The 13,252-nt window shown below is 43.9% G+C and overlaps 1 protein-coding gene across 1 annotated transcript; it reads left to right on the top strand.

Annotated features, from left to right (window-relative positions):
- The first annotated feature begins 6,433 nt into the window (after positions 1-6,433).
- Positions 6,434-7,993, top strand: LOC130277364 (uncharacterized). Its single transcript, XM_056528009.1, has 2 exons — positions 6,434-6,949; positions 6,989-7,993. Exons 1-2 carry the CDS (start codon positions 6,434-6,436, stop codon positions 7,955-7,957), a joined length of 1,485 nt encoding a protein of 494 aa, XP_056383984.1. The 3' UTR covers positions 7,958-7,993.
- The last annotated feature ends 5,259 nt before the right edge of the window (positions 7,994-13,252 follow it).

The raw sequence follows: 13,252 nt of genomic DNA, 5'->3' as shown, positions 1-13,252 counted from the left end.
TTGTTCTTTGCGCCAACAATTTTAATTTGTAATTCCATTAATCATTTCACTACAAAATCTACAGCGAAACTAGAAAAAAATTATTTGTGGGGCAAAATTGAAAAAAAAGCAATTTTGTAATTTTTGGCAGTTTCTGTTTCTACGCAGTGCAGTTTTCGGTAATAATTGCACATTATATTTATTCTGTAGGTCCTTATGGTCACAGGGATACCCAATTTATATAGGTTTGATTTTATTTTACTACAAAAAAAATTATATAAAATTATAACTACCTGCACCAAAATTAATACGTGGAAAAATTTGGGTCCTTTTCTGACCCCTATAACTTTTCTATTTTTCTGTATACAGGACTGTATGAGGGCAAATATTTTGCATCATGATCTGTAGTTTTTATTGGTACATTTTGGTTTTATTCTGACTTTTTGATCACTTTTTATAATTTTTGTTATGGTATAAAAAGGAACCAAAAATACGCTATTTTGGATTGTGGAATTTATTTAGGGGCACGACATAGACCGTGCTGTTTAATTAATGATATATTTTTATAGTTTGGATATTTATGCACACGACAATACCACATATGTTTATTTTAATTTTAATTTACACAGTTTTTTTTTTTTTTTTTAAATGGGAAAAGGGGGTGTGATTCTAACTTTTATTAGGGAAGGGGTTAAATCACATTAAAGGACAACTGCAGCGCAATATACACTTATCCCCTATCTACAAGATAGGGGATAAGTGTTTGATCGCGGGGGTCCGACCGCTGGGACCCCCCGAGATCTCCCTCACAGGACGCCGCCATTAGCGCTCATAGTGAGCGCTAAGGCGCGTAGCGTCGACCTAGAGGTCGACGGTGACGCCCCGTCTCCTCCCCGTCCCCATACAGTTCTATGGGGGAGCCGGGGAGGCATGAACACTGCTTCCCCGCCTCTCCCATAGAGATGTATGGAGGAGGCGGGCCGGCTGCAACATCATGCTGCGGCTGGCACGCCCCCTGCACGGGAGAGCCACGGCACAGCCGTGGCCCCGTACAGGAGATCGTGGGGGGTCCCAGCGGTCGGACCCCCCCGCGATCAAACACTTATCGCCTATCTTGTAGATAGGGGATAAGTGTATATTGCGCTGCAGTTGTCCTTTAATGAACTTTTTTTTTAACACTTTGAAAAAAAATGCTATATACCCCTTAGGAGACTATAACATGCAGTACATTGATCTCTTACACTGATCAGTGCTATGCCATTGCATAACATTGATCAGTGTTTCTGCCGCTTGATTGCTCCTGCCTGGATCTCAGGCACGGAGCACTCATTTGGCGATCGGAGAGCGAGGAGGCAGGTGGGGATCCTCCTCGCATCCTGCAAGTTGTTCGAAACAGCACCACTGAGCTAACCGGCAATGTTTACTTTCGTTTTCGACGTGGCAATCAAGGTTGATCGCTGTGTCTAAAGGGTTAATGCCGGACATCAGCCCAATCGGCGATGTGCGCTATCCTGCTGAGCGCGCGTCATACCTCGGGAGCCGAAGATGGCCGTTAATGAACGTCCATTTGCGGCAAGGGGATAACATATGAACAGAAGTATGTGCACCCCTGACAGTCACACGCACAGCTCACACAGGCAAAAAGATAAGGAGAGTATACATGGAGAACAGTTTACACTGGCTTTATATAGGGAGGAGAGGATACATGGAGGACTGCTTACACAGGCTGTATATAGGGAGGAGAGTATACACGGAGGACAACTCACACAGGCTGTATATAGGGAGGAGAGCATACATGGTGGACAGCTCACACAGGCTGTATATAGGGAGGAGAGCATACATGCAGGACAGATCACACAGACTGCATATAGGGAGGAGAGTATACATGGAGGACAGCTCACACAGGCTGTATATAGGGAGGAGAGTATACATGGAGGACAGATCACACAGACTGTATATAGGGAGGAGAGTATACATGGAGGACAGATCACACAGACTGCATATAGGGAGGAGAACATACACGGAGGACAGCTCACACAGGCTGTATATAGGGAGAAGAGCATACATGGAGGACAGCTCACACAGGTTGTATATAGGGAGGAGAGCATACATGGAGGACAGATCACACAGGCTGGAGATAGGTAGGAGAGCATACATGGAGGACAGCTCACACAGGCTGTATATAGGGAGGAGAGTATACATGGAGGACAGATCACACAGACTGTATATAGGGAGGAGAACATACATGGAGGACTGCTCACACAGGCTGTATATAGGGAGAAGAGCATACATGGAGGACAGCTCACACAGGTTGTATATAGGGAGGAGAGCATACATGGAGGACAGATCACACAGGCTGTATATAGGGAGGAGAGTATACATGGAGGACCGCTCACACAGACTGTATATAGGAAGGAGAGTACACATGGAGGACTGCTCACACAGGCTGTATATAGGGAGGAGAACATACATGGAGGACAGCTCACACACGCTGTATATAGGGAGGCGAGTATACATGGAGGACAGCTCACACAGGCTGTATATAGGGAGGAGAATATACATGGAGGACAGCTCACACAGGCTGTATATAGGGAGGAGAGCATACATGGAGGACAGCTCACACAGGCTGTATATAGGGAGGAGAGTATACATGGAGGACAGCTCACACAGGCTGGAGATAGGTAGGTGAGCATACATGGAGGACAGCTCACACAGACTGTATATAGGGAGGAGAGGGCAGTTCTCATAGGATGTAGATAGGGAGAAGGGCATACATGGAGGGCAGGTCACAAAGGATGTAGATAGGGAGGAGAGCATACATGGAGGGCAGTCCACATAGGCTCTAAATAGAGAGGAGAGCATCCCTGGTGCTTTAGTAGATCCCAAAGCAACATATTGCTGGGTGGGGTAACACACTAAAGTTAATCATGGATATATATGCGTATAAGGCTGTAGGACATCCCACTGTAAAGTCTTGGACACTAACATGATGTGCCTTGCTCTCTTTTACAGCTACAGTATAACAGTCTCCATTCTTCTGGAAAGGCTTTACTCTAGATTTTGGAGTGTGTCTGTGGGAGTTTTTGTTGATTCAGCTAAACCATCTTTGATCCCTTTTTATCTAAAAGGTGTTGGATGTGGTGTAGGTCTGAGATCTGTCAGGTCCCTTTGGCTCCACCAAACTCATTACACCCGTGTCTCTATGTACTGTGGCAGTGTGGCAAGGAAAGGGTGTATTTCCCTTGCTATCTCTGCAGAATGCTCCACCTGTGGCCTGATTAATGAGGTATCAGGAAGGGAAAGTGTGTGTTTAAAAGGAAAAGGAACAGAATAGTTGGGGCTCTTCCTAGGAGACAGCATGTGGGCTGTAGGGAAGAGACAGAGGCTGCTGAGGAGTACACAGCCCAAGCTGAGTGGCTCAAAGAGAGTGACATGAATTGTGAGTAAAAGGTTGCAGGGGACATATGTTTAACCGGCTGAGGGTAGCTCAGCGGTTGTTAGTCAGGACAAGCTGATCTGTGTAGTCAGTGACCAGACGGTCTAGGATTTTGTTTGTTCCTGCTTTTTGTTTATTTCTTTCCCTGCAACCTGTGTAATAAAACTGGCAAGGTGCCAGATTTGCATTAGAACCGTTTGCTTGCTGGTTTATTGAGAAGAAACGCATCCTGTGGCGTGGTCCAGGACGATCCCCGAGCTAATCCCCAAGGAGGAATCCTTACAATTGGTGTCGGATGCGGGCAAACACGTTGCTAGGAGCAACCAGTGGTCGAGTTGCAGTGAAGTTGCTGCCAAGAGAAAACTACCGTGCATGGTGCAAGGGTGTACTCTTTCTCAGAGAGGAGACAGTGGGACGAGCCCAGCTGTGGAGTACAAGAGCAGGACTGCGCCTGTGGTGAAGTTGTTGCTAGGGGCAACAGATCGCATCAAGCGAGTGGGCACTCTTTCTCAAGTAAGGAGACAGGTGGACGGGCCACCTGCAGAGTGCAGATTACGTTTTGAGACTGTCTAAAGGCGTTGCTAGGGGCAACGGAAAAATTTTGTTGGCAAGCGGCTGACATTTCGGCAGAGGACTATACTGTGTTTGCAAGGTTTGAAGTGTTGCAAAATGGATGTCCTGATAAGTGCTTTGTTGCAGACGGCTGCAGCGCAAGAGGAAGCAAGCTTTGCAGAGTTTGAAAAGATTGCTATGCATGAGGCATGGCCCAAGACACACTGGGGAAACTTGGTGTATGGATTCATTGGAGGAGCTGCCCAAAAAGTTCATTGTGAACTGGATCCAAAGATCTTACGGGACTATGAGAAAGTCAAGACAGAGATCCTGACTAAAGTGGGAGTAATCCGCGCTGCAAGACTACAGTGTGCACTGCAGCCTAACAGTGATGCTGGGTTTAAAGTTGCAGAGCTACTTAAAGAGCAAGTGGAGCGATGTTCTGCAGCAGAGAAGCTGGTGAGAGGTGTCCAGCACCAGCCCTTAACCGATTGGACGGCAAGAGATTCTGGTAAGACTGTTCCAGGGGTTATGGGGGCCATGTTTAATGACTGTACAGAGACTGTACATAAGAATGATGGGACTGTGCATAAAAAAGCTGAGTCGGAGGGTGGTGTTTCCCTAGTTGACTGTGTGAACAGTGTTCAAGGTGGTACCAACCTATGTCCAGTTGCAAAATCATGTGAGGGTGGGGAACCCCTCATGAAGACTGATGGGACTGTTCACACTGTGCAGATCGGATTGAAAAAATCTGGTGAACAGAAAATGTTAAATGCAGGACTGGGAGAAAATGTAACAAAACACACTTTGCCTGAGTTAGGTCCTAGTGCTATGAACTGTCCTGTAAATTTTGAACATGTGCAATCTGATAATGTTTTGTTGAAAAACTTATGTTGATGTGTTCAGATGTAAAGAGAACTGATCCCACCTGACAGGACAAAAGAAAACCTGTGTGAGCTGGAAATAGAAGGTAAAAAGATGACGGTTTTGTTAGACCCTAGATGTGTAATAAGTCTGGTAAAGTCCAGCAGGAGAAAGCCAGACCCCGCTATAGTGTCTATGCAGGCTGGTATTTGGGGTTATAAAACGGTTAATGTCTGTATTTCTACTCCCTATGGTTCTATAGGTCATAAGGTTGCAATAGAGCCCTCCTTGGAGTATGATGTAGTACTGGGGACGGATTTTCAATTTTTTCAGCAATTATGGGAAGACTGTCAGGTGACTAGAGCAGGTACACCTGATAGGCCCACAACACTTGACTTGCACCACACACTAGTGGAGAGTTACTCAGCAGAGGCTGAGGACGGGGAGTGTCAGCAGTCACTAGATGTAGGTCAGATAGGGGTCTGCCAGACTGCTGGGGGAGCTGAAGACCAGACCGTGAGTCAAGTCCAAGAGGATCCAGTGACTCAAGTGACAAGTGTGCCTCTGACTGAAACAGAATCTTCAGTGAAACCAGAAACGGATCAGGTACAGGAACATGGGTTCCATCTGCCATCTGAAGATGAGCCCAAGGTGGGGCTAGAGTTGCGCGGTCATCTGGAAGAGGTGACTGGAAAAGAAGCTACAGAGATGTCTGTGGATAATGCAGAAGTACTGAAGAGAGTACATGTGGAGCTGGGTGCTGCGCTTACTGTCACAGACAGAGTCCTGAGTGAAGGCGATGTGATGTCTGGACCAGAGATGGATCGTGACCAGGAAGGTCGAACCACTGGACCAGATGTTGTTGCAGACCCAGGAGCCCTAGACCTTTCTGCTGGGCAGCAGAGAGACAGTGTTGAAGTGAAAGAGAAGTCTGCCAGTGAGCAGAGAGACAGTCCAGAGAGACTGTCCAGGAACTACCCTGAAGCCCAAGTGGCCAAGACCCTTGAAAAGGGGGAGACTACTCCTAAAGGTGGAAAAGAGTCTGAACGAGTTTGCTTGAAGGAAGAGACAGGCCAAGCACAGGTGACTGTCAGAGGACAAGAGAATGTCACAAGGTCCAGCGGCGAGAGTAAGGAGACCGCTGTAAGTAAGAGATCTCGGAAAAAACGCGCTGGTCTTGGTAAAAAAAGGGAGCAGATCCAGAACCTTGAAGAAACCTTACAGATGGTTTCTGCTAAATTGTCTCAAAAGGAAGAAGTAGTTCATCACCTGACAGAGGAGAAAGAAAAAACGCTTGCAGACTTGAATAAAGAGCAGGAAGCTAAGCTTCAGCTGCAGAAAGATATGGAGCGCCACAAAAGTGAGTTTGCGGCTCTGCAGGATGAACTGTCCCGCTCCCAGGGTCTTATGACCAGCAAGGAGAGAGAATTGGAGATTCTGGCCAAGCAGATCTCATTCAAGGATGAAGAAGTGAATGTCCTGTGTGGGGCATATCTGGCTCTACAAAGTGATCACAAGGCTAGGTTGGTAGCCATGGAAGAGCTGGAGAAGGAGAAAGTGGTAATGGCTCATAAGGTGCAGAGCCTGGAGGCGCAGAACTAAATGCATATTAAGTCTCGCGCAGCTGCCTTGGATGCACTGGGTACTCAGCTCTCTGAACAAGAGGCTCAGCTAAAAGTCTATGAGCAGAAAGTGTCCAAGATGGCGCAACTGAATAAAGACAATGAGCAGATGAGAGAACAACTGCTGTCCCTGGAGGATACTGTCAAAAACTTGACAGAATTGCTGGAAAGTGAGAAGAAGAACTCTTCTAAGCTCAAGAGTGAGCAGCAGAAATGTTTAAAGCTGGAAGGGGACATGAAGGTCCTAAAAGAAAGCCGTGACCAAGTTATAGCAGAACTGGCTAACGAGAGGTTAAAAGTGTCTCAGATGGAAATTGAGGCCAAAGCCACAGCCGTCCGTGTAAAAGAAGAAAAAATGCTTGTGAGGCAAAAGCTACTGGAGACAGGGATGCTTTCTCTAAAAAAGGCGGAGTCTGAACAATGGATGCAAGAAACAGTAGAGTCTGAAGACCATGAGAAGAAGCCATATGAAAGGTCCTCTGAAGCTGATACTGAGGTGAAACCATATGGGAAGTCCTCTGAAGCTGAGACTGAGGTGAAACCATATGGGAAGTCCTCTGAAGCTGCAGAGATATTAACATTGCATGGTGAAAATTCTGAGGCAGAGAAGTTCTCTGAGGTAGAAGTTAAACCAGAGATAACTGCAGAAGCTGCAAGTAAAGTTAGTGACACATCTGAAGGTGCAGGTGAAAAACTGGCTAAAGGAGCCAAGAGTTTTCAGCCTAAAAGTGAGCCTGTGAAAGTCGGTGTCCCTAAAGAAAGGGCTAATAAGAAAGCAGAGTCCTTAAAAAGAGGTCACTGTGATAGAAGACTGGGTCGTGGTGGAAACCCTGAGAGGCACTGGATTAGAAAACACTGGAAGAAAGTCCGCAGAAGTAGAATTTGGAGAAGAGTCCGTCTCAAGGAGAAGAGGGACAGGTGCATTAAAGGGAAGCCTCCTGAAATTGTGGAGGATGACTTAGAAGACCTGCAAATGGGTGATACAGGCTCGGTTGGCCACCAGCAAAGTTCGTGCAATGGTCATACCAGTGACAGAAGAAGACAATGGCCTAGAGCATCTGCCTTGTCCGCACCTAGAGTCCAGAGCACTGCACAGACCAAGATGAAGAACCTGGTGTTGGAAAGGTGTGACATGAATGGAGCTTTTTACAAGGAATTTGTCAAAGGTGACCAAAAGTCTTGTGCTCGATGGCTGATGAAAGTGCGAATGAAAGAAGGGTGCACCATTGAAGTGGTGCAGATAAAATCTACTGATGAAGGAAGCCAAGTGCCTCAAAATCTGTTGGACGTAGTTGTTCAAGGAAAAGGAAAGGCAGTTGGACTCTGCCTTTTGAATACAAGTGCTCCTTCCCGGTGGTCTGAGCAGAGGGGGGGGATATGTGGCAGTGTGGCAAGGAAAGGGTGTATTTCCCTTGCTATCTCTGCAGAATGCTCCACCTGTGGCCTGATTAATGAGGTATCAGGAAGGGAAAGTGTGTGTTTAAAAGGAAAAGGAACAGAATAGTTGGGGCTCTTCCTAGGAGACAGCATGCGGGCTGTAGGGAAGAGACAGAGGCTGCTGAGGAGTACACAGCCCAAGCTGAGTGGCTCAAAGAGAGTGACATGAATTGTGAGTAAAAGGTTGCAGGGGACATATGTTTAACCGGCTGAGGGTAGCTCAGCGGTTGTTAGTCAGGACAAGCTGATCTGTGTAGTCAGTGACCAGACGGTCTAGGATTTTGTTTGTTCCTGCTTTTTGTTTATTTCTTTCCCTGCAACCTGTGTAATAAAACTGGCAAGGTGCCAGATTTGCATTAGAACCGTTTGCTTGCTGGTTTATTGAGAAGAAACGCATCCTGTGGCGTGGTCCAGGACGATCCCCGAGCTAATCCCCAAGGAGGAATCCTTACAGTACCTACCATGGACTTGCGGTATTGGTGGCACCCCCAGAGATTTCTTAGTTCTTAGTCACTTATATCTCCAGTACAGCTTATATTACTGCCAATGTTCATGGAGATTACATGGCCGTCTACATGGTTTTATGCACTTGTTTGCAATGCTTGTCCCTATATATATATATATATATATATATATATGATGAATCAAAGTACAGAGCCAAAGTACAGAGTACAAATAATCCAAACCACTGATCCAGACAAGGTTCCAAACCCAAGTGAGCTCTACTGATGCCATCCATCTCCATGCCCACCAGCAGCCACTGAAATGCTTTTCTGAGAAAACTATTATTTTTTCATATTATACTGAATAGATATTGTCTCTCAGAAAATCTTTTTTCTACAATTGACCTTTTGGTAACATTTGTCAAAAATAATTCCAGGAAACCGTAGTTATGTTGCAGATCTTTATCACACAGGTCAGTGAATCATTGATGTTGACTCAAATATCAACAAAGTCAACTTTCTAAAATAAAAATACCAAAATATACCGTACTATGGTGATATTTACAAATCCTAACATAGTATCTAAACAAAACAGATAAATGTTCGAACTGTGTGTGAGTCTGGGGGAGGATTGGAAAGGTAATGTGAGTAAGGGGAGTGTAGGAAGCAGTCTGTGAGAGGGGGGGTTATATGGAGGTGTCTGTGATAGAAGGGACCCTGGAGAGCAGTCTGACTAACAAAGGTGGTATAGGAAGCAGAGAGAGCGGACCATGGGGAGTAGAATGAATTACAAAGGTCCAGATAGAAGCAGTCTGAGAGCGAAGGGTATGGGAAACAGTCTGCAAAAGAGGGGACCATAGGAAGCAACCTGTCGGAGAGGGGACTGGGGAGTAGTCAGTATTGGTGAAAACATTATGGACTCCATGTAAGACTGGTATATGTCATTGTGTGAGGGGATAATCGGCCTAGGTATTATATTTATTAACAATATGATAATAAGTGATATAGTGATAATTTATATACTCATTATAAGTGTTAATGGATTGGTTATGGGTTGCCAGAATTATTTGGGCCTTATATATTGGTAATATTGTGTATGGTGAGCTTTGCTGGTATTTGTTGGCAGTATGGTGGTAACATTTAATAACTGTATGGCGGTAATATTTAATAACTGTATGGTGGTAATATTTGCTCCAGATATAGTGGTATAATTTATATGGATATAAATATTTTTTGTGTGTACTTGTAGAAAAGGCTTGTATTTCATATTTTTTGAGACCATGGAAATGGGTTTTATTCCAAAATGTACAAACATTTTTTTATTTGGTTTTGCAGTAGATTTTGTGATAAAGTTAGTGACTTCATTACAGAGAACAACTGGCGACACAAGAAACAAGCCCCATATGGGTCTGTAGGTGGATAATTGAAAGCGTTATTGGCTATTAGAAGGCGAGGAGGAAAGAATGAAAAAGAAAAAATTTAAAATCCTGATGTCCTTAAATGGGTACTCTACCCCTAGACATCTTACCCCTATCCAAAGGAAAGGGGATAAGATGTCTGATCGCGGGGGTCTTGGCGCTGGGGACCTCTGCGATCTTGGCTGCAGCACCCGACATCCGGTGCAGGGAGCAAACTTCACTATGTGCCGTATGACTGGCGATGCGGGGCGGAGGGTCATGTTGTCATGGCCACACACCCTCAATGCAAGTCTATGGGACAGCCCTCACGCCTCCCCCCCCATAGACTTGCATTGAGGATGTGTGGCCATGACGTCACGAGCCTCCGGCACTGCACCCGACGCTCTAAATTAATGCTGGGTGCAGCAGGGAGATCGCGGGACCCCAGCGATCAGATATCTTATCCCCTATCCTTTGGATAGAGGATAAGATGTCAAGGGGTGGAGTATCCCTTTAAGGGGTTATATTCCTCTATTCTTAGCACATAATAAGGTAAAGACACTATAAGGTAAAGCACATTACTTTATACCTATAAACCAGAACCCAGGTCCTTGTACTGAGCCCAGCCCTCATTGCGGTCCTTGTACTGAGCGCCGCCCTCATTGCGGTCCTTGTACTGAGCGCAGCCCTTAGTGCGGTCATTGTACTGAGCGCAGCCTTTAGTGAGGTCCTTGTACTGAGCGCAGCCCTTAGTGCGGTCCTTGTACTGAGCGCCGCCCTCATTGCGGTCCCTGTACTGAGCGCAGCTCTTAGTACGATCCTTGTACTGAGTGCAGCCCTTAGTGAGGTCCTTGTACTTCCCGCAGCCCTTAGTGCGGTCCTTGTACTGAGTGCAGCCCTTAGTGCGGTCTTTGTACTGAGCGCAGCCCTTAGTGTGCTCCTTGTACTGAGCGCAGCCCTTAGTGCGGTCCTTGTACTGAGCGCAGCCCTTAGTGCGGTCCTTGTACTGAGCGCAGCCCTTAGTGTGGTCCTTGTACTGAACGCAGCGCTTAGTGCGGTCCTTGTCAGAGGTGAAGCTTGTTGCTTCCGGGCCCCAATGCAAAATCTACAACAGGGCCCCATATGTCAATGATAATAGTGGTCTCTTATGGGGCAGATGTCCTTTGGGGCCCCCTTAGGCTGCTACCTCCATAGTTACGCTCCATGTCCTTGTCTTGTAGATGGATATCTGTGCATGTTTAATCAGATAGATGGTCGGGAGCCTCCCGCAGAGCGCACATCCAGGACACCTGATCTCCATATTGCACAGCTCGCTGACAGCTCCGACACAATGACAAGATGGAAAGTAAGCTGAGACCGGCGTAACCATTGCCCTATAGCTGAGTAGCAGTCATTTCTTTGCCGTACACTGAGCCATATAAGGATCTGGAATTGTCAAATATTAATACAAATGTATTTAGCGTCTTTGTGGAGCTGGAGGAGCTGTCCAAGGTAGGAACCGCAATAACTTCCTCCTACTCACTATTTTCCCTCTCTGCCTCACAGTTCTGTGTCTGGAATTACACCCACACAGAACAGACGTGTACGGAGCTATAAAGAACATGTCAGGAGTCCGTATAGAGTCACGTATACTGGCGCTGTGTTCACAAATCGAGTCCAAGCTGATGTATGTGACACCATAGAAGTGCCTGGAGATACAATGTCACCCGGCGGCGGCTTCTTTCTACTCTTCTCCTTTAGTAGATAAGATCCCTCATTGTTTGATACTTGAGGAGTTCTCAGATGGTTACAATGCGCGGTACCGAATGTTACGTGTCATCTGAGCCCCAGCTTATATATCTCATCTCTTGGGCGACATTTATATTCCTTCCTTGCGATGACTTTTGTTTCACCCGAAACACTAAAATTGGTTGATGCCAAGAGATTCTGATATAAATGTCCGACCTGTTTCCTCGTCTCCTCCATGATAAGGTAACAGTGTAAGGGGATCGTTTGTCAGGGACACCAGAGGTTTCAAATAACAAAGAACGTTTGTATTGTGAGAACGTAACAAATATTAGTATTATAACAAAATAACGAATGGTATTAGTAACGTAAAAGGGTAATTTACATTATTGATATAAAAAAAAAAAAATAGTGTTAGTATTGTAAGAACATATAAATATTAGTATTGTAATAAAATAACGAATGGTATTAGTAACGTAAAAGGGTAATTAACATTATTGATATAAAAAAATAACAAATAGTGTTAGTATTGTAAGAACGTAACAAATATTAGTATTATAACAAAATAACGAATGGTATTAGTAACGTAAAAGGGTAATTAGCATTATTGATATAAAAAAATAACAAATAGTGTTAGTATTGTACATAAATATTAATACTATAATAGACATAGTAAATAGTGTTAGTATTGTAAGAACGTAACAAATATTAGTATTATAACAAAATAACGAATGGTATTAGTAACGTAAAAGGGTCATTTACATTATTGATATAAAAAAAAAAATAGTGTTAGTATTGTAAGAACATATAAATATTAGTATTGTAATAAAATAACGAATGGTATTAGTAACGTAAAAGGGTAATTAACATTATTGATATAAAAAAACAAATAGTCTTAGTATTGTAAGAACATATAAATATTAGTATTGTAATAAAACAACGAATGTTATTAGTAACGTAAATGGGTAATTTACATTATTGATATAAAAAAATAACAAATAGTGTTAGTATTGTACATAAATATTAATACTATAATAGACATATTAAATAGTGTTAGTATTGTAAGAACGTAAGAAATATTAGTATTGTAATAAAATAAAAATATATGTTAGAATTGCAAGAACGTAACAAATATACAGTAATTATTGTAATAAAATCTTAAAATAAATAGTTAGTAATTAGTTAGTGTTAGTAATGTAAACATTTAATAAACAATAAAATAACAAGCAGCAATGATTGCAAAAAGGATAAATAGTATTAGTGATGTAAAAGAACATATAGAAAGAATGTTACAATGTGATACAGATAAAATGTTTGTTTGCCTTTTTTTTGCCCCTCATTTTCTTTCTCCATGATGCAGTTTTTGTGGTCTTGTCTTTTTTGTTTTTTTGTTAGTGTTTATTTGTATTATTATTATTATAATTTTTTTGCTTGGTGCTTTAGTCCCTCCATTCTTTCATCATGTGACTCAAGGATTTCTATTGAAGAATTTGTGGGGAAAAATGCCTAAAAGAACACCAATATACATGGACACTTGCTGTTTTTTCTGGCATTAATTTAAGAGGGGGTCCTCTGCTTGGGGGGTCTATTTTATGAGCCAGAACAGACACCCACTCTATGAGAACAGCCACTATTTGTGTAAACTCCTCGTGTTCCTCTGTGATGCCTGTAAAAAGGCACCGTACAGAAAGGCTTAAAGGGGTATTCCGGGCAAAAACATTTTATCCCCTATCCAAAGGATAGGGGATAAGATGTTTGATCGCGGGGGGCCCACTGCTAAAACCCCTCTCCCCCCGA

The sequence above is a fragment of the Hyla sarda genome, chromosome 6 (genome assembly GCF_029499605.1).
Source record: "Hyla sarda isolate aHylSar1 chromosome 6, aHylSar1.hap1, whole genome shotgun sequence".
In the NCBI taxonomy this organism is placed as follows: domain Eukaryota; kingdom Metazoa; phylum Chordata; class Amphibia; order Anura; family Hylidae; genus Hyla; species Hyla sarda.
The sequence above is the reverse complement of the archived record's forward strand: the minus strand, read 5'-3'. Positions and strand labels throughout refer to the sequence as shown.

What these genes read in the sequence shown, in the direction of transcription:
- LOC130277364 (XM_056528009.1), top strand. Translation starts at nt 6,434, where the DNA reads ATGCATATTAAGTCTCGCGCAGCTGCCTTGGATGCACTGGGTACTCAG. An exon ending in CCTCTGAAGCTGATACTGAG is followed by an intron (nt 6,950 to 6,988) that starts GTGAAACCATAT and finishes GCTGAGACTGAG; the next exon opens with GTGAAACCATATGGGAAGTC.